At 55.0% G+C, this 21,022-nt stretch overlaps 2 protein-coding genes across 2 annotated transcripts; both read right to left on the minus strand.

Moving 5' to 3' along the window:
* Positions 1–2,884: 2,884 nt before the first annotated feature.
* On the minus strand, positions 2,885–9,100 carry LOC132320977 (SUN domain-containing protein 3-like). The gene is given in 9 exon segments (XM_059834600.1): positions 2,885–3,040; positions 3,742–3,834; positions 4,349–4,516; positions 5,248–5,363; positions 5,744–5,828; positions 6,411–6,578; positions 7,555–7,617; positions 7,620–7,752; positions 9,036–9,100. Coding segments are annotated over 9 exon segments (1,047 nt in total).
* A 5,331-nt stretch (positions 9,101–14,431) lies between these two features.
* LOC132320978 (SUN domain-containing protein 3-like) lies at positions 14,432–20,646 on the minus strand. The gene is given in 10 exon segments (XM_059834601.1): positions 14,432–14,587; positions 15,288–15,380; positions 15,895–16,062; positions 16,794–16,909; positions 17,290–17,374; positions 17,957–18,124; positions 19,101–19,163; positions 19,166–19,296; positions 19,623–19,681; positions 20,582–20,646. Coding segments are annotated over 10 exon segments (1,104 nt in total).
* Between the last annotated feature and the right edge of the window lie 376 nt (positions 20,647–21,022).

Below are 21,022 nucleotides of genomic sequence, written 5' to 3' on the forward strand. Positions count from 1 at the left end.
TACATGTCAATCACACCCTTCCCCAAATGCGATTGGCTGTCCTGGGTCCACTGACTCCCCCCAGACTCCTGGGCGGCCGTTGCTAGGCGACCAGCTCCGCCTTCAGGGTTTAGGCCCTCCAAATACAATCGCAGAACCATCGACCCGTTTAGGTTGGAAAAGACCCTTACAATCATGAAGTCCAACCGTAAACCTCACCCTGCCCAGTCCAGCACTAACCATGTCCCTCAGTGCCTCACCCACACGTCTGTTAAATCCCTCCAGGGATGGCGACTCAACCCCCTCCCCGGGCAGCCTGTTCAATGTCTGACAACCCTTTAGTGAAGAGATTTTTCCTCATATTCAGTCTAAACCTCCCCTGGCGCAACTTGAGGCCATTTCCTCTTGTCCTGTCGCTTGTCACTTGGGAGAAGAGACCAACACCCACCTCCCCACAACCCCCTTTCAGGTCGTTGGAGAGAGCAATGAGGTCTCCCCTCAGCCTCCTCTTCTCCAGACGGAACAACCCCAGCTCCCTCAGCCGCTCCTCATCACACTTGTGCTCCAGACCCCTCACCAGCTTCGTCGCCCTTCTCTGGACACGCTCCAGCACCTCAATGTCCTTCTTGGAGTGAGGGGCCCAAAACTGAACACAGCATTCGAGGTGCGGCCTCACCAGCGCCGAGTACAGGGGCATGATCACCTCCCTGCTCCTGCTGGCCACACCATTTCTGATGCAGCCCAGGATGCCGTTGGCCTTCTTGGCCACCTGGGCACACTGCTGACTCATAATCAGCCGGCTGTTGACCAACACCCCCAGGTCCTTTTCTGCCGGGCAGCTTTCCAGCCACTCATCCCCAAGCCTGTAGCGTTGCATGGGGTTGTTGTGACCCAAGTGCAGGACTCAGCGCTTGGCCTTGTTGAACCTCATACAACTGGCCTGGGCCCATCGATGCAGCCTGTCCAGAACCCTCTGCAGAGCCTTCCTACCCTCAAGCAGATCAACACTCCCACCCAACTTGGTGTCTTCTGCAAACTTGCTGAGGTTGCACTGGATCCCCTTGTCCAGATCATTGATAAAGATATTAAACAAGACCAGCCACAAAACTGAGCCCTGGGGAACAGCACTTGTGACCGGCCTGGCCAGAGAAGGAGATCAGCTTAGTCAGGCAGGACCTGCCTTCACAAACCCATGCTGACTGGGCCTGATCGCCTGGTTCTTCTGTACGTGCCACGTGGTGGCACTCAAGATGATCTGCTCCATAGTCTTCCCCGGCACCAAGGTCAGGCTGACAGGCCTGTAGCTCCCCAGATCCTCCTTCCGGCCCTTCTTGTAGAAGGGCGTCACATTTGCTAACCTCCAGTCCACTGGGACCTCCCCGGTTAGCCAGGACTGCTGGTGGATGATGGAAGCGGCTTGGTGAGCACTTCCGCCAGCTCCCTCAGTGCCCTTGGGTGGATCCCATCCAGTCCCACTGACTTGTGGGTGTCTGAGTGGTGTAGCAGGTCACTAACCATTTCCCCTTGGATTGTGGGGGCTTCATTCTGCTCCCCATCGCTCACTACCATCACAGTGGGCTGGGTAGCCAGAGAACAACTGGTCTTACTACTAACGACTGAGGCAAAGGCGGCATGAAGTACCTCAGCCTTTTCCTCATCCCTTGTCACTGTGTTTCCCTCCACATCCAGTAAAGGATGAAGATTCTCCTTAGACCTCCTTTGGTTCTTAATGCATTTAGAGAAACATCCTTTATTGTCTTTAACGGCAGTCGCCAGGTTAAGTTCTACTTGAACTTTGGCCCTTCTAATTTCCTCCCTGCTTGGCCCTGAAGCCCTGTGGGGCCTGCCAGCGCTGGGCAGTCCCGGGCACGGACGCAAAGGGCAGTGGTGAGCCCCCGTGAGGAGAGAGTGACAGGGCTCTGTCCTTCCTTCTGGCCACAGGAGGATGCCCTGGGCCACGCCAGGACAGGGCGTCTCTCCTCCTCAGCCCCAGGGGAGGGCGCGGCCTGAGGAAGGCCCTGGGTGCTGGGCTCAGCACGGGCACTGTGACCGGGGACAGACCCTGTCTCCTGCCAGGTTCTGGCCAGAGTGCAGGCATCTGAGCTGGGATGAGGTGGAAGAGTCTGGAAAACTGTTCATCGAGAGGAGGCGATGGGAGAAGGGACAGTGTATGTGGCACCTGGGATTAATGACAACCTCAGTTTCCTGTCTGGATCAGTGCTGTACTTGCACAAGGACTAAGCCCCAGCTGAGAGCAGAAATTCTTCCCAATCCTGGGTGCCAGAGCACTGTTCCTGCTCTCTCCTCCCCGGTGCGACCCAAGCGCACGACTGCCCTGCCTGCTCCTGCCTCGGTGCTTTGGGCACTGGGGGGTGAAAAGGAAAGACAGACTCGTGTAGTTATGGAATCTCTTGAGGTGTCCTGAGTTTGCTTTGCTAATCCCTTCTGTCACGTTTCCTGGGCTCTTCACTGGATATGTGCATGGAGAGGCGAATGAGGCCATGAACTGGCTTTCCAATCAGGGGTTTCCTTCTTACAATACAACATGCTTCCATTGTCTCATAGGTGACAGCCTGAAAGACGGAAGCTGAAGCAGCATGTGCCTCTTGTGAAAATAGGTAACAAGAGACGGTTGTGTTCAGTTGATGCTTAGTTGCTTCCTGTACCTTCATTTAATCTTTTGTGTATAGGCAGGTCCTGCTGATGTTCCTGTGCAGGCAGCAAGCATGTGGATGTCAGTTTTTCTGCATAATTGAGACTGATCTTTCTTGTTGCTTTGAATAAGGAAAATTTTGCTATGTACCCCTGAAGTCTCCGGTAAGCTCGTGGGTCAAGAGAAGGACAGGGAGCTCTCTTACCAGTTAGCATCACAGGCAAAACAGGCTCCAACTCCACTTGGTGAAAATTAAGGGCCTTTATTGCCAGATGACAGGGACCCCTTTCCCCCGTCTTCGGGAGGATCGCCGTGCACCCTGAATCGATACAGGCAGGTGTAGTCCGGGTGGCCCCAGTTGCTCAGCACTTGCAGCTTTATGTAATTCACGAACCCAGAGAGCTCGTTCTGAAATGACAAGAAGGAATGAGTTGCCTTTTCCTCCCTGGCAGTTGACTCCTGACAGAGTAGTGCCACAGCGACGGACTCCTTCAACAGCTTACTTCTGGCTGCCCTGCGAGGTCTTTTGACCTATGGTGGTCAAGACGTTCTTATCCTGCTCCACCTCCTGTGGCCATAAGAACAGGAAAGGAAGAAGCAGCTACCAGAAGCGGCAGCAAATAGATGGGCGAGTTCTTCTCGCCTGCTTTGAGGCACATGCGTGCACAGTCAGAAGACCCAGTGGAGTCAGTCAAATGGCTCGTTGCCTCCTCTAGAAAGCCACCGAGACATAATGGCCTCCCTGTCCCTACTCGCTACCAGCAACACCAGAAGCCTCAGAAAGCCCAGTAGTTCTATCTTTAACTAGCAGGCCAGGAGTAGTGCATACTAGGGGACGTGGCCACTTGTGTGCACTTGGAGTCCAGACACTCAAGCTGACTTCAGCTTCAGCGGTGGTGCTTTTAAGCGCTGAAGCTGAAAGCCAAAAGGAAAGAGAAGAACAACAGGAGTCCAGGCATACGCCACTAGGAAGCTAAAGCAGAAGAAAAGCCAGCGTGGCACACGCTGCAGGAGAGGGCTGCCTCTAGCCCTTTGGCAGGGAAGTTTCTCCCCAGCCAACTGCATATCTCCTCCTCTCCTCCAGTTCTCCTCCCTCTTTGTCCCCGTACCTTCAGCTGGAAGGTCTGAGTGGGATTCAGCGTCGCCAGGAAAGTGAACCGTCCCAGGAACGTTCCCTGCTCCTCCTGTTCTTCCTTGAGGCCCTAGAGAAAGACAGGGGTAGGGAAAACAAGAGCGCCTCGTTCACCGTGGGAAGACTTAACTTCAGTCGGTGAAGTACTGGTCTATTGCAGCTACGTAGTCCAAGGAAGATGAGCACAAGAGGAGACGAGAAGCTGCAGCTAGGTAGCGTGCCACACTTGCCTACTCAAGGAGTCTCAGCTGCCAGTCAGGAAAGGAGCAGACGATCCCAGTGAGGGGGGTAACGTGAGCATCACAAATGCCCACTGGGATTGGAAGCAAAGAAGGTCTAGGACCGTGCACTGTGCCAGCTCCTTTTCCCTGTGGCTCCTGGAGTAGCACCTTGCCCCAGAAGCTTCCTTTTGAGCGGTACATTGGATAAGAGAGGAATACAAGGGAAAGGGAGCAACTCCAAGGAGCTTGTTTCTTCTGCGAGCCAGGAGGAAGCCGCAGGCTGCTGGAGTCTTTGAGCCGTATTCACCGCCCGCCTAGAAATGCTATGCAACCCCCGCCCCCCACTCTAGAGAAATCACTCACGTAGACAGCAAAGTCCTTTGGCGCTCTGGAGATGCTGTCTCTATGGAACATTGTCCCTGAGACATGGTCCACGGTGACTGCTCTGGGAACGATTGGCACAGACAGCCTGATGAGCACGTGTCCCTGACTTCCTGCCAAGGGCCAGCAGTTTCCTGGATGATTTTCCGGCTGAAAGAGAAGAAGAAACGACGTTCACGTTGAGCTAAGCAGTGGTGAGAATTCATGCGTCACAAGACCCCTTCAGCAGAGAAGCACTTGGATGGCAGGAGGCTGGATGTGCCCCTCGAAGAAGCTCTCCGGCCTGTCCCGGTCTGGAGCAAGTCGCCAAGAACAAGCAAGGGACGGTGTGGCTGAAAGGCACCTGCCCAGAGCAGGTGGCATCTAGAGGGCCCACCTGGATGAGCCTTTCCTGTAAGGGGAAGCAATGGCTCCCTCTCATCCACTCCCACCTCCTTCCACCGGCACCAGCCAACACTTCAACTTGTGCAGGCAGCTCAGGAGCAGTGCCAGGACGGCTTGCCAACACAACGTGGGGCCCTCCAGCAGTGCAGGCTCTCAGCGCCCGCTTGTGCTCGCTAAGAGCCCTGGCGAGCTCACACCCCAGACCTCTGCAGGCCCCTTTTCCATCCTCCTTCCGTGCCATGCTGACAGTTCTCACAGTGACTGGCAAGACAAAGACTGTGGGACCCAGCTAGCCTGTTAGAAGCTCGCGCGGAGGAGCTGGGGCACTCCGTGAGAGGAAAAACTCAGCAGGGAGACACAGGAGGCGAGTAGGTCCATGCAGGAAGGCAGCAGGAGAAGAAAGCTTCGAGGAGCAAAGACAAGGGCCAAGGCAACTCTCAGCAGCGCGTTTGGTTCCTCCCCGCCACCTTTGTTTTTCTGATTCTTGGTGCACCTACCTCAAGGATAACGTCAGGAGATCGCAGGTAATCCAGCACCGGCAGGGAATACAAAAAGACTTTTCCTTTCCTATTGCGGAAGGATGGAGAAGTCCTTGAATGAACGACAGCAGCCCCTGGAAATGAAAACGTGAGCACAATCATTGAGCAATGTCCAGGAGGAATATTGCACTGCTGACTTGAAAAAAGCTTCTAAGTAGCCATCGAGCTCCTACAGTGGGATTCCCTTCTTTCGTACTGGCATGATCCCTCTGGAACACACAGCAGGGACTCATCAAACTGTCGTCAGGGGCCATGGAAAAAGACAAGAATGGGAAGCAGGCTTTCTGGTCTTCAGATGTGGTCTGGCCTGTTACAGGCTCTGTCAGTGGGTCCATTTGTAGGGCACAAGGTGGCCCTTGACTTCTCGCCCCTTCTCTCCTACCACTGGGCACGTTCAAATGCCCGTCTTGTCAAGCTGGACAGGAAGCGCTTTGTTTGCACAATGGCACAGCACCTGATGATTTGAGGGCATAATCTGGCATGGGGACTTGCTTTTCTTCCAGCTTCTCCAAGACTTGATTGATTATCTCTTGAACAGCCTGGGAAGGAAGACAAAGGAGAGCGCCTGTTAGAAGGAAAAGGAACGGGGCAAGCAGCTCCCCTGCAAAGCCAGCCAAGGTGAGCTGGGACAAGGTTCAACTCAGATGTAAGGGAGGCCAGAATTGCCCGGAAACCTCCCAACTTTGCTCTAGTGCGATTGACCGCTATCAGAATGGAGGGGCTGCTCACTCCCACGCTCTGAATGCTGAAGTGGCGGGAACAGGCTTTTCCTGTGGAGATGCCCATGCCAGGCAGCATGCACAGACAAGCCCCTGGGCATGGGATGGGAGTGGGGCAACTAGGGACTGCTGAGAGCATTCCTTCTTTCGGGTTCTCCCTTGAGGAGGACCTGAGATCTGGACGGAGAGGAAGGTACGACTAAGACAACTGTCCTTCCCATCATGGCTCTCTCTTCCCCCAGAAGGAAGTGTGGAGCAACAGCAGAAGGAAGCGTGGCAATGCACGGCACTTGTTCCAGCAGCACCAGCCTTTTGGCTAGCTATGACAGGGGACTGTAGCAGGATACGTGCCGGAGGGAGGAAAGAAACCTCCGAGTAGAGCTTTCTGCAATATGCCCTTACCCATCCGGTAAAGCCTGGGAGCTTTGCCTGCTTCAAGGCTTCCTGAAGAGCACGCTCGGTGACATCCTTTAGGCTCCAGCGCAGGAGATAAAGCTCTTCCTGGAGCTTACGTAGCTTTTCTGGCAGGGTCAGAACGTCTCCTAACTCGTCCCCTCCTGGCCTAGAAGAAGTGAGCAACGGAGAGGCTGTAACTGTTGTGGCTGGCCTCTCGGATGCCCTGGGAATGTGAGCGAGGGAGTGACAGTGGCAGTTGCAAGGCTGCCCTCAGCCCTTGAACCTTGCCCCCCTGCAAAGGTCTTGACGGGCAACTGCTGCTACACCGACCTCAGCCTGAGAGAAGACTCCCTTTCCCTTGGTCTCTCCTCTCCTTCGAGGGGGCAATGCTGCTTGCAGGGGCTTTCGATTGCAGCCCAGCAATGGAAAGCCGCAGAGGTGTCTCCTAGCAGCTACTCCCAAGCATGGGGGAGAGGAACGGATGCAGGGTGGAGAAGGCTACCATTCCCCTGCTCAGGCGTTAGAAAGGTGGAGCTGCCAAGAGCCCAGCCCAAGTGAAAGGGTGGACGGACGGGTGGCCCCAGTCCTCTAATGGACATGGGGAGCTAGAGCTGACCGCTTGGCAGAAGGCGAGAAAGGGCAGTGGGAGAAGCTGAGGGCGCTGTGCCAGGGGAAGTTTGTGTGAGACAGGACATAAACAATGTCCTGTTGGGGTCGAGGGGCAGAGCTCCTCTAAAGAACCGTCTAGTCCGGGGGAAATCGTTTTTACCTCCGAGTCTTCCAGTCCCCTCCAGGGAGATGCGAGCGCACCTGGAACAACAATTAAGGGAACTCCGTTAAGTTTCAGGAAACTAGTGCTTTGCTGAAACCTGTGCAGGCCCAAATCTGCCTAATCCTGGTTCTTGATCGGCTGTGTGCAATGCCACAACTGTGGAGACACTGGTGCTCGGTCCAGCTGACCTTCACCTGAATGACCTGCCAGGGTGGCTTCTGTCCCTAGCCCCAGCCACAGGCTTTTAACGAGTGGCTCTTTGTGCCCTGCAGTTGCGCTGGCAGAACCAGTCTTGATGTGAAGAAATGGAAATGTCACCTGCTGTTGGAGAGGCTGAATATGGGAGGAGATGTAGGCCCGCCATCCTGCTGCCATCCTCCAGAGGCTTTCTTTGCCAAGCTGTCCCACGGGGTAAACACCTGTCAGCCATACACCAAAGCTCTCCTTACACTTAGAACGCGGTCTAAGGCTGGGTTATGCCTCGGGCTGCCCGCTCCCCTTTCCATGTCCCTCCCAGCTGCCGTAGTTGTCTCTCCTCTTGTAGTCTTGGGAAGAGGTCGTGATGGCCTGCGGGCTCTGCCAGAGACGGACATTCCCTCCCCTGGACTATGCTCCTTGTCCTACAGAAGCTTCCCAGCCTCCTGGGCCAGGCGAGGTTAACCACTGCCTCTCCCTCGGCTTAAGAGAACTGGCTTAGCCCTCCTGGGGAAGGCAAGTCACCCCTTCCTCGCCCCCACACCCGTTCCTCGGAAGCAGGGAGGACTGGCACACCTCTGTCGGGGACTTTCTGCTCTTAGCTGGGCTCCTCTGCTCACAGCAGGGGAAGCGGACCAGGGCAGCATGGAGCCCTGGGGACCTCCTAAAGCACCATCGTCAGGTCTGAGCTCTAGAGAGACTCACCGGAACAGAACAGACCCACAAGCAGCGCCAGGGTCACCATCTTCAGAGCCTTTGTTTTCCTGTGGAACGGCAAGGAGGAAAAGGGTGGTGAAGCTGGTGGTACCCACTCAGTTCAGCATCAGATTCAAGAAGAGCAGTAAGGACTGCAGGTCCTGAACCTGGTGTTCCTGGCATGAGGAATGGCTTAATCCTGCACAAGCTCGAGTCAGTGGCAGAGTTGTCACCAAGTGCACCAGTGGGGCATTTGGTACGGCAGCGAATGGCAGTGTTTTGTGAGGGATGGAGGGCTCAGGATTGACTCCGGAATAGGAGAAGGAGTTGCAACAAAAGCTGTGGCCATACTTCACGTCCGTGGGGGTGGAGAGGGACTCACAGCGTACACTTCCTCAGGAATAAACAAGCCCCTTTTATTCTACTCGAAAACTTCTTGCACCCCTCAGAGGATCTTGTGCTCCTTTTCCTAAGACACGCCACTGGTGAGGGGCTGACCAGGTTTCCGAAGGAAACCTCATCTGTCAGGAACAGAGGTCAAATCCAACACAGGTCAAATCCAACACAGGTCAAATCCACTGCCAACAGAGGAAACATTGGTGTCCTTCTGGTTCGGGTCAAAAGGAAAACCAAGACAGCTCAGGGACATAACCCATCCTGCAGAGCGCGATGCAGGACTGCGCTAAGCTCTTGCCATTACTGCGGCAGGATGGAGCTGGGCAACTGCTTGGGACTCCCTTCATGTGATCCAAAAGGGACTCGTCCCTCATTTGGCAGAGACAAAAGGCTTTCGAGGCCTAGTGCTGGCATTTGTGAAGGGACTGAGGAGACTGCTGCTGCCTTACACCACCTCCAGGCCGAGCTCTCAGGCTGCCCTCGTGTGCGTCCCCTGTCCGTCCCCCACCCACCCCAGCTGATGACGTGGCAAATACCCTTGGGGAAAGGAGAGGAGGATTTTTCAAACATACCCGTTCAGATCGAGGGCCTTCCGCAGCTGTCTCTCCGCATCCGCTGAGGTGCGGGAAACAGGCATCCTGCTTGCTCGGGAGCGAGCCAACCACTCTGCGATCTCTCTTCTCTCAAGACCGAGAGTGACGATGGCGCAGGCACGACCCCGATCTTATGCCCTGCTGGGTCTACCTCAGCGCCGACGACGCTTTGTGACATCAACAGCAGTCAGTGATGTCACAACAGAAAGGGCAGCGCCACGTTTTGAGGCAAAGTCCAACCTGACGGGGAGCAGGTTTTGCACTCCTCTCCGCAAGGGAAGAAACCCTGCAAAACCAGAACGTCTCCTACCGAGGGGTCAGCTCTTTCAATTCCAACTTGTCCTGGTTTTGGCTGGGATGGAGCTAACTTTCTTCCTAGTAGCTGGTATGGTCCTGTGTTTTGGATGTAGGAGGAGAATAACGTTGGTAACACACTGATGGTTTAGTTGTTGCTGAGCAGCGCTTACACTAAGTCAAGGGGGTAACCAGTTTGGAAAACCCCACCGAGACCCGTCTAGTCTACCTTTTGGTTGTGCAGCCTCCTCCAAGACCAAAGGAAGAGACATCATTCTACTGCTGTTGAAGATTTTGGTAACACTTGCTTCCCCACGGACGCCCACCTGCCTCAACTGAACCGTCATTCGAGAAATCCCTCAGGCACCAGCATGAGCTGTCATCTGAGAAGTAATAAAAGAGGAATTGGACACCTTCACTCGGACCTTGCACTTTCAGCCGTATCCTAGGGCCGGACCCTGGCACACTTGCTGGCATGTGGAAAGCCATATCACTTGGGACCATAAAACTGAGGCTTTGGAGCCTGAAATGAGGCTTTGGAAACGCAAACTAAGATTTGGAAAGTAAAAAGGAGGCTTTGGACACTATAAATCTAGCTTTGGAGCCTAAAAAGAGGCTTTCTGCCCTGATGGTGCGGGATTAGACCCTCAGAATGAAACCGTGGGCCCTAAAAATAGACTATGGGTAATAAAAGACAGGTTGGGACCCTAGAAATGAGGGGTCTGGCCCTAAAAAAGAGACTTTTGGGGCTAAAAGATGGGCTCGATGCTAAAAAGGAGGCTTTGGAGCCTGCAAAGGAGGGGAAACTCTTGGATCGTCCATGGCCCCAAGAAATGAAGTTTTAGAGCTTTGGGCACTCCAGTGGAGGCTCAGAGTTGTAAAAGAGAGGTTTGGACCTAATAATAAATGAGAGTTTGGACCCTCAAAAGGAGGGTGTGGGCCTTCAAAATGGGGCTTTGTTCTTTAAAAACAGGGCTTTGGAAATGAGATTGAGACTTCAAACGCAGCAATTAGGCTTTGTGCCCTCAAATGATGCTTCCGTACCAAAACCTAAGCCTTTGCACCCTAGAAATGGGTCTTGGGAGGCTCAAAATAGGTGTTGGGTTCTCCAAATTGTGGACCGAATCCTGAAAAGGAGGCTTTGGTCCCTGAAAAGGAGGCTTTGGAAGCTACAAATGAGCCTTTGGACCCACTACATAAGGCTTTGGCCTCTAAAACTGAGGCTTTGGACCTTCACAATCAGACTTTAGGCTTTAAAAATGAAACTCTGGGCCCTTAAAAGCATAGAATCATAGAATCGTAGAAATATAGAATCGTTTAAGTCGTTCATCGCTGAGTCTTTGAACCTTAAAAGGGGGGTTTGGAACACATAAATGAGGGTTTGTACCCTAAAAATGAGGGTTTGGGACCATACAAATGAGGCTTTCAACCGTAAAATCAAAGCTGTGGACTCTGAAAATGAGGCTGGGGGACAAAGTGCCACCCCCCATCCCTTGGCAATGACAGGGACTCACAGGTGAGGATGGCGGCCCTCCTGCAGAGAAAGGCGCTGGCGGCGGCCGGGGGAGAGGGGTGCAGAGGTGGCGCCAGGCGGCCTCGCTGTTGCACACCTCGTGGAGGCAGCGGCAGGTCTGGCCCAGTCTCAGCAGGGGGTGGGGGCAGCGTCAGGAAGGAGATGATGTGCAGCAGCTGTGGGGAGAGAGGTGGGGAGAGCATCAACCCTGGGACCCCCCTGCTCTGAGGGGGGACCCCAGCCCCACATCCCCCCCTACTCAACTCACCACCTCAGGCGGGAGATGCCGGATGGCGGCCGGGTCCTCCCCCTCCTCCCCACCCTCAGCCTCACAGCAGGCCCCACCTGCGCCATCTTGAAGCTCGGCCCGGCTGCCGGTGGAGCCCGCCTTCTTCTCACACCAGTCTTTGCCGGCGTAGGTTGGGAGGGCTGTCAGTCTCCTCCCCTGAGGGGATGCTGCCTCTGATTGGCCCCCAGGTGGTTCAGGCTGCCCTGGTGGCCTCCCGCCCTTCACCTGGACTCTGACCTCTGATTGCCCACATGGGCTGTCACTCTGCCCTCAGTTGGGGCCCACCCTCCCCTGAGGTGATGCTCTCTCTTATTGGCTGCCTGAGGGCTCCCTCCCCACCCCCATCACTGCCTGCCCTTCCCTGAGGTGATGTTGCCTCCCATTGGCTGTCTGGTTACATGTCAATCACACCCTTCCCCAAATGCGATTGGCTGTCCTGGGTCCACTGACTCCCCCCAGACTCCTGGGCGGCCGTTGCTAGGCGACCAGCTCCGCCTTCAGGGTTTAGGCCCTCCAAATACAATCGCAGAACCATCGACCCGTTTAGGTTGGAAAAGACCCTTACAATCATGAAGTCCAACCGTAAACCTCACCCTGCCCAGTCCAGCACTAACCATGTCCCTCAGTGCCTCACCCACACGTCTGTTAAATCCCTCCAGGGATGGCGACTCAACCCCCTCCCCGGGCAGCCTGTTCAATGTCTGACAACCCTTTAGTGAAGAGATTTTTCCTCATATTCAGTCTAAACCTCCCCTGGCGCAACTTGAGGCCATTTCCTCTTGTCCTGTCGCTTGTCACTTGGGAGAAGAGACCAACACCCACCTCCCCACAACCCCCTTTCAGGTCGTTGGAGAGAGCAATGAGGTCTCCCCTCAGCCTCCTCTTCTCCAGACGGAACAACCCCAGCTCCCTCAGCCGCTCCTCATCACACTTGTGCTCCAGACCCCTCACCAGCTTCGTCGCCCTTCTCTGGACACGCTCCAGCACCTCAATGTCCTTCTTGGAGTGAGGGGCCCAAAACTGAACACAGCATTCGAGGTGCGGCCTCACCAGCGCCGAGTACAAGGGCACGATCACCTCCCTGCTCCTGCTGGCCACACCATTTCTGATGCAGCCCAGGATGCCGTTGGCCTTCTTGGCCACCTGGGCACACTGCTGACTCATAATCAGCCGGCTGTTGACCAACACCCCCAGGTCCTTTTCTGCCGGGCAGCTTTCCAGCCACTCATCCCCAAGCCTGTAGCGTTGCATGGGGTTGTTGTGACCCAAGTGCAGGACTCAGCGCTTGGCCTTGTTGAACCTCATACAACTGGCCTGGGCCCATCGATGCAGCCTGTCCAGAACCCTCTGCAGAGCCTTCCTACCCTCAAGCAGATCAACACTCCCACCCAACTTGGTGTCTTCTGCAAACTTGCTGAGGTTGCACTGGATCCCCTTGTCCAGATCATTGATAAAGATATTAAACAAGACCAGCCACAAAACTGAGCCCTGGGGAACAGCACTTGTGACCGGCCTGGCCAGAGAAGGAGATCAGCTTAGTCAGGCAGGACCTGCCTTCACAAACCCATGCTGACTGGGCCTGATCGCCTGGTTCTTCTGTACGTGCCACGTGGTGGCACTCAAGATGATCTGCTCCATAGTCTTCCCCGGCACCAAGGTCAGGCTGACAGGCCTGTAGCTCCCCAGATCCTCCTTCCGGCCCTTCTTGTAGAAGGGCGTCACATTTGCTAACCTCCAGTCCACTGGGACCTCCCCGGTTAGCCAGGACTGCTGGTGGATGATGGAAGCGGCTTGGTGAGCACTTCCGCCAGCTCCCTCAGTGCCCTTGGGTGGATCCCATCCAGTCCCACTGACTTGTGGGTGTCTGAGTGGTGTAGCAGGTCACTAACCATTTCCCCTTGGATTGTGGGGGCTTCATTCTGCTCCCCATCGCTCACTACCATCACAGTGGGCTGGGTAGCCAGAGAACAACTGGTCTTACTACTAACGACTGAGGCAAAGGCGGCATGAAGTACCTCAGCCTTTTCCTCATCCCTTGTCACTGTGTTTCCCTCCACATCCAGTAAAGGATGAAGATTCTCCTTAGACCTCCTTTGGTTCTTAATGCATTTAGAGAAACATCCTTTATTGTCTTTAACGGCAGTCGCCAGGTTAAGTTCTACTTGAACTTTGGCCCTTCTAATTTCCTCCCTGCTTGGCCCTGAAGCCCTGTGGGGCCTGCCAGCGCTGGGCAGTCCCGGGCACGGACGCAAAGGGCAGTGGTGAGCCCCCGTGAGGAGAGAGTGACAGGGCTCTGTCCTTCCTTCTGGCCACAGGAGGATGCCCTGGGCCACGCCAGGACAGGGCGTCTCTCCTCCTCAGCCCCAGGGGAGGGCGCGGCCTGAGGAAGGCCCTGGGTGCTGGGCTCAGCACGGGCACTGTGACCGGGGACAGACCCTGTCTCCTGCCAGGTTCTGGCCAGAGTGCAGGCATCTGAGCTGGGATGAGGTGGAAGAGTCTGGAAAACTGTTCATCGAGAGGAGGCGATGGGAGAAGGGACAGTGTATGTGGCACCTGGGATTAATGACAACCTCAGTTTCCTGTCTGGATCAGTGCTGTACTTGCACAAGGACTAAGTCCCAGCTGAGAGCAGAAATTCTTCCCAATCCTGGGTGCCAGAGCACTGTTCCTGCTCTCTCCTCCCCGGTGCGACCCAAGCGCACGACTGCCCTGCCTGCTCCTGCCTCGGTGCTTTGGGCACTGGGGGGTGAAAAGGAAAGACAGACTCGTGTAGTTATGGAATCTCTTGAGGTGTCCTGAGTTTGCTTTGCTAATCCCTTCTGTCACGTTTCCTGGGCTCTTCACTGGATATGTGCATGGAGAGGCGAATGAGGCCATGAACTGGCTTTCCAATCAGGGGTTTCCTTCTTACAATACAACATGCTTCCATTGTCTCATAGGTGACAGCCTGAAAGACGGAAGCTGAAGCAGCATGTGCCTCTTGTGAAAATAGGTAACAAGAGACGGTTGTGTTCAGTTGATGCTTAGTTGCTTCCTGTACCTTCATTTAATCTTTTGTGTATAGGCAGGTCCTGCTGATGTTCCTGTGCAGGCAGCAAGCATGTGGATGTCAGTTTTTCTGCATAATTGTGACTGATCTTTCTTGTTGCTTTGAATAAGGAAAATTTTGCTATGTACCCCTGAAGTCTCCGGTAAGCTCGTGGGTCAAGAGAAGGACAGGGAGCTCTCTTACCAGTTAGCATCACAGGCAAAACAGGCTCCAACTCCACTTGGTGAAAATTAAGGGCCTTTATTGCCAGATGACAGGGACCCCTTTCCCCCGTCTTCGGGAGGATCGCCGTGCACCCTGAATCGATACAGGCAGGTGTAGTCCGGGTGGCCCCAGTTGCTCAGCACTTGCAGCTTTATGTAATTCACGAACCCAGAGAGCTCGTTCTGAAATGACAAGAAGGAATGAGTTGCCTTTTCCTCCCTGGCAGTTGACTCCTGACAGAGTAGTGCCACAGCGACGGACTCCTTCAACAGCTTACTTCTGGCTGCCCTGCGAGGTCTTTTGACCTATGGTGGTCAAGACGTTCTTATCCTGCTCCACCTCCTGTGGCCATAAGAACAGGGAAGGAAGAAGCAGCTACCAGAAGCGGCAGCAAATAGATGGGCGAGTTCTTCTCGCCTGCTTTGAGGCACATGCGTGCACAGTCAGAGACCCAGTGGAGTCAGTCAAATGGCTCGTTGCCTCCTCTAGAAAGCCACCAAGACATAATGGCCTCCCTGTCCCTACTCGCTACCAGCAACACCAGAAGCCTCAGAAAGCCCAGTAGTTCTATCTTTAACTAGCAGGCCAGGAGTAGTGCATACTAGGGGACGTGGCCACTTGTGTGCACTTGGAGTCCAGACACTCAAGCTGACTTCAGCTTCAGCGGTGGTGCTTTTAAGCGCTGAAGCTGAAAGCCAAAAGGAAAGAGAAGAACAACAGGAGTCCAGGCATACGCCACTAGGAAGCTAAAGCAGAAGAAAAGCCAGCGTGGCACACGCTGCAGGAGAGGGCTGCCTCTAGCCCTTTGGCAGGGAAGTTTCTCCCCAGCCAACTGCATATCTCCTCCTCTCCTCCAGTTCTCCTCCCTCTTTGTCCCCGTACCTTCAGCTGGAAGGTCTGAGTGGGATTCAGCGTCGCCAGGAAAGTGAACCGTCCCAGGAACGTTCCCTGCTCCTCCTGTTCTTCCTTGAGGCCCTAGAGAAAGACAGGGGTAGGGAAAACAAGAGCGCCTCGTTCACCGTGGGAAGACTTAACTTCAGTCGGTGAAGTACTGGTCTATTGCAGCTACGTAGTCCAAGGAAGATGAGCACAAGAGGAGACGAGAAGCTGCAGCTAGGTAGCGTGCCACACTTGCCTACTCAAGGAGTCTCAGCTGCCAGTCAGGAAAGGAGCAGACGATCCCAGTGAGGGGGGTAACGTGAGCATCACAAATGCCCACTGGGATTGGAAGCAAAGAAGGTCTAGGACCGTGCACTGTGCCAGCTCCTTTTCCCTGTGGCTCCTGGAGTAGCACCTTGCCCCAGAAGCTTCCTTTTGAGCGGTACATTGGATAAGAGAGGAATACAAGGGAAAGGGAGCAACTCCAAGGAGCTTGTTTCTTCTGCGAGCCAGGAGGAAGCCGCAGGCTGCTGGAGTCTTTGAGCCGTATTCACCGCCCGCCTAGAAATGCTATGCAACCCCCGCCCCCCACTCTAGAGAAATCACTCACGTAGACAGCAAAGTCCTTTGGCGCTCTGGAGATGCTGTCTCTATGGAACATTGTCCCTGAGACATGGTCCACGGTGACTGCTCTGGGAACGATTGGCACAGACAGCCTGATGAGCACGTGTCCCTGACTTCCTGCCAAGGGCCAGCAGTTTCCTGGATGATTTTCCGGCTGAAAGAGAAGAAGAAACGACGTTCACGTTGAGCTAAGCAGTGGTGAGAATTCATGCGTCACAAGACCCCTTCAGCAGAGAAGCACTTGGATGGCAGGAGGCTGGATGTGCCCCTCGAAGAAGCTCTCCGGCCTGTCCCGGTCTGGAGCAAGTCGCCAAGAACAAGCAAGGGACGGTGTGGCTGAAAGGCACCTGCCCAGAGCAGGTGGCATCTAGAGGGCCCACCTGGATGAGCCTTTCCTGTAAGGGGAAGCAATGGCTCCCTCTCATCCACTCCCACCTCCTTCCACCGGCACCAGCCAACACTTCAACTTGTGCAGGCAGCTCAGGAGCAGTGCCAGGACGGCTTGCCAACACAACGTGGGGCCCTCCAGCAGTGCAGGCTCTCAGCGCCCGCTTGTGCTCGCTAAGAGCCCTGGCGAGCTCACACCCCAGACCTCTGCAGGCCCCTTTTCCATCCTCCTTCCGTGCCATGCTGACAGTTCTCACAGTGACTGGCAAGACAAAGACTGTGGGACCCAGCTAGCCTGTTAGAAGCTCGCGCGGAGGAGCTGGGGCACTCCGTGAGAGGAAAAACTCAGCAGGGAGACACAGGAGGCGAGTAGGTCCATGCAGGAAGGCAGCAGAAGAAGAAAGCTTCGAGGAGCAAAGACAAGGGCCAAGGCAACTCTCAGCAGCGCGTTTGGTTCCTCCCCGCCACCTTTGTTTTTCTGATTCTTGGTGCACCTACCTCAAGGATAACGTCAGGAGATCGCAGGTAATCCAGCACCGGCAGGGAATACAAAAAGACTTTTCCTTTCCTATTGCGGAAGGATGGAGAAGTCCTTGAATGAACGACAGCAGCCCCTGGAAATGAAAACGTGAGCACAATCATTGAGCAATGTCCAGGAGGAATATTGCACTGCTGACTTGAAAAAAGCTTCTAAGTAGCCATCGAGCTCCTACAGTGGGATTCCCTTCTTTCGTACTGGCATGATCCCTCTGGAACACACAGCAGGGACTCATCAAACTGTCGTCAGGGGCCATGGAAAAAGACAAGAATGGGAAGCAGGCTTTCTGGTCTTCAGATGTGGTCTGGCCTGTTACAGGCTCTGTCAGTGGGTCCATTTGTAGGGCACGAGGTGGCCCTTGACTTCTCGCCCCTTCTCTCCTACCACTGGGCACGTTCAAATGCCCGTCTTGTCAAGCTGGACAGGAAGCGCTTTGTTTGCACAATGGCACAGCACCTGATGATTTGAGGGCATAATCTGGCATGGGGACTTGCTTTTCTTCCAGCTTCTCCAAGACTTGATTGATTATCTCTTGAACAGCCTGGGAAGGAAGACAAAGGAGAGCGCCTGTTAGAAGGAAAAGGAACGGGGCAAGCAGCTCCCCTGCAAAGCCAGCCAAGGTGAGCTGGGACAAGGTTCAACTCAGATGTAAGGGAGGCCAGAATTGCCCGGAAACCTCCCAACTTTGCTCTAGTGCGATTGACCGCTATCAGAATGGAGGGGCTGCTCACTCCCACGCTCTGAATGCTGAAGTGGCGGGAACAGGCTTTTCCTGTGGAGATGCCCATGCCAGGCAGCATGCACAGACAAGCCCCTGGGCATGGGATGGGAGTGGGGCAACTAGGGACTGCTGAGAGCATTCCCTCTTTCGGGTTCTCCCTTGAGGAGGACCTGAGATCTGGACGGAGAGGAAGGTACGACTAAGACAACTGTCCTTCCCATCATGGCTCTCTCTTCCCCCAGAAGGAAGTGTGGAGCAACAGCAGAAGGAAGCGTGGCAATGCACGGCACTTGTTCCAGCAGCACCAGCCTTTTGGCTAGCTATGACAGGGGACTGTAGCAGGATACGTGCCGGAGGGAGGAAAGAAACCTCCGAGTAGAGCTTTCTGCAATATGCCCTTACCCATCCGGTAAAGCCTGGGAGCTTCGCCTGCTTCAAGGCTTCCTGAAGAGCACGCTCGGTGACATCCTTTAGGCTCCAGCGCAGGAGATAAAGCTCTTCCTGGAGCTTACGTAGCTTTTCTGGCAGGGTCAGAACGTCTCCTAACTCGTCCCCTCCTGGCCTAGAAGAAGTGAGCAACGGAGAGGCTGTAACTGTTGTGGCTGGCCTCTCGGATGCCCTGGGAATGTGAGCGAGGGAGTGACAGTGGCAGTTGCAAGGCTGCCCTCAGCCCTTGAACCTTGCCCCCCTGCAAAGGTCTTGACGGGCAACTGCTGCTACACCGACCTCAGCCTGAGAGAAGACTCCCTTTCCTTTGGTCTCTCCTCTCCTTCAAGGGGGCAATGCTGCTTGCAGGGGCTTTCGATTGCAGCCCAGCAATGGAAAGCCGCAGAGGTGTCTCCTAGCAGCTACTCCCAAGCATGGGGGAGAGGAACGGATGCAGGGTGGAGAAGGCTACCATTCCCCTGCTCAGGCGTTAGAAAGGTGGAGCTGCCAAGAGCCCAGCCCAAGTGAAAGGGTGGACGGACGGGTGGCCCCAGTCCTCTAATGGACATGGGGAGCTAGAGCTGACCGCTTGGCAGAAGGCGAGAAAGGGCAGTGGGAGAAGCTGAGGGCGCTGTGCCAGGGGAAGTTTGTGTGAGACAGGACATAAACAATGTCCTGTTGGGGTCGAGGGGCAGAGCTCCTCTAAAGAACCGTCTAGTCCGGGGGAAATCGTTTTTACCTCCGAGTCTTCCAGTCCCCTCCAGGGAGATGCGAGCGCACCTGGAACAACAATTAAGGGAACTCCGTTAAGTTTCAGGAAACTAGTGCTTTGCTGAAACCTGTGCAGGCCCAAATCTGCCTAATCCTGGTTCTTGATCGGCTGTGTGCAATGCCACAACTGTGGAGACACTGGTGCTCGGTCCAGCTGACCTTCACCTGAATGACCTGCCAGGGTGGCTTCTGTCCCTAGCCCCAGCCACAGGCTTTTAACGAGTGGCTCTTTGTGCCCTGCAGTTGCGCTGGCAGAACCAGTCTTGATGTGAAGAAATGGAAATGTCACCTGCTGTTGGAGAGGCTGAATATGGGAGGAGATGTAGGCCCGCCATCCTGCTGCCATCCTCCAGAGGCTTTCTTTGCCAAGCTGTCCCACGGGGTAAACACCTGTCAGCCATACACCAAAGCTCTCCTTACACTTAGAACGCGGTCTAAGGCTGGGTTATGCCTCGGGCTGCCCGCTCCCCTTTCCATGTCCCTCCCAGCTGCCGTAGTTGTCTCTCCTCTTGTAGTCTTGGGAAGAGGTCGTGATGGCCTGCGGGCTCTGCCAGAGACGGACATTCCCTCCCCTGGACTATGCTCCTTGTCCTACAGAAGCTTCCCAGCCTCCTGGGCCAGGCGAGGTTAACCACTGCCTCTCCCTCGGCTTAAGAGAACTGGCTTAGCCCTCCTGGGGAAGGCAAGTCACCCCTTCCTCGCCCCCACACCCGTTCCTCGGAAGCAGGGAGGACTGGCACACCTCTGTCGGGGACTTTCTGCTCTTAGCTGGGCTCCTCTGCTCACAGCAGGGGAAGCGGACCAGGGCAGCATGGAGCCCTGGGGACCTCCTAAAGCACCATCGTCAGGTCTGAGCTCTAGAGAGACTCACCGGAACAGAACAGACCCACAAGCAGCGCCAGGGTCACCATCTTCAGAGCCTTCGTTTTCCTGTGGAACGGCAAGGAGGAAAAGGGTGGTGAAGCTGGTGGTACCCACTCAGTTCAGCATCAGATTCAAGAAGAGCAGTAAGGACTGCAGGTCCTGAACCTGGTGTTCCTGGCATGAGGAATGGCTTAATCCTGCACAAGCTCGAGTCAGTGGCAGAGTTGTCACCAAGTGCACCAGTGGGGCATTTGGTACGGCAGCGAATGGCAGTGTTTTGTGAGGGATGGAGGGCTCAGGATTGACTCCGGAATAGGAGAAGGAGTTGCAACAAAAGCTGTGGCCATACTTCACATCCGTGGGGGTGGAGAGGGACTCACAGCGTACACTTCCTCAGGAATAAACAAGCCCCTTTTATTCTACTCGAAAACTTCTTGCACCCCTCAGAGGATCTTGTGCTCCTTTTCCTAAGACACGCCACTGGTGAGGGGCTGACCAGGTTTCCAAAGGAAACCTCATCTGTCAGGAACAGAGGTCAAATCCAACACAGGTCAAATCCAACACAGGTCAAATCCACTGCCAACAGAGGAAACATTGGTGTCCTTCTGGTTCGGGTCAAAAGGAAAACCAAGACAGCTCAGGGACATAACCCATCCTGCAGAGCGCGATGCAGGACTGCGCTAAGCTCTCACCATTACTGCGGCAGGATGGAGCTGGGCAACTGCTTGGGACTCCCTTCATGTGATCCAAAAGGGACTCGTCCCTCATTTGGCAGAGACAAAAGGCTTTCGAGGCCTAGTGCTGGCATTTGTGAAGGGACTGAGGAGACTGCTGCTGCCTTACACCACCTCCAGGCCGAGCTCTCAGGCTGCCCTCGTGTGCGTCCCCTGTCCGTCCCCCACCCACCCCAGCTGATGACGTGGCAAATACCCTTGGGGAAAGGAGAGGAGGATTTTTCAAACATACCCGTTCAGATCGAGGGCCTTCCGCAGCTGTCTCTCCGCATCCGCTGAGGTGCGGGAAACAGGCATCCTGCTTGCTCGGGAGCGAGCCAACCACTCTGCGATCTCTCTTCTCTCAAGACCGAGAGTGACGATGGCGCAGGCACGACCCCGATCTTATGCCCTGCTGGGTCTACCTCAGCGCCGACGACGCTTTGTGACATCAACAGCAGTCAGTGATGTCACAACAGAAAGGGCAGCGCCACGTTTTGAGGCAAAGTCCAACCTGACGGGGAGCAGGTTTTGCACTCCTCTCCGCAAGGGAAGAAACCCTGCAAAACCAGAACGTCTCCTACCGAGGGGTCAGCTCTTTCAATTCCAACTTGTCCTGGTTTTGGCTGGGATGGAGCTAACTTTCTTCCTAGTAGCTGGTATGGTCCTGTGTTTTGGATGTAGGAGGAGAATA

This window comes from Gavia stellata, unplaced genomic scaffold (assembly GCF_030936135.1).
Source record: "Gavia stellata isolate bGavSte3 unplaced genomic scaffold, bGavSte3.hap2 HAP2_SCAFFOLD_245, whole genome shotgun sequence".
Taxonomy (NCBI): domain Eukaryota; kingdom Metazoa; phylum Chordata; class Aves; order Gaviiformes; family Gaviidae; genus Gavia; species Gavia stellata.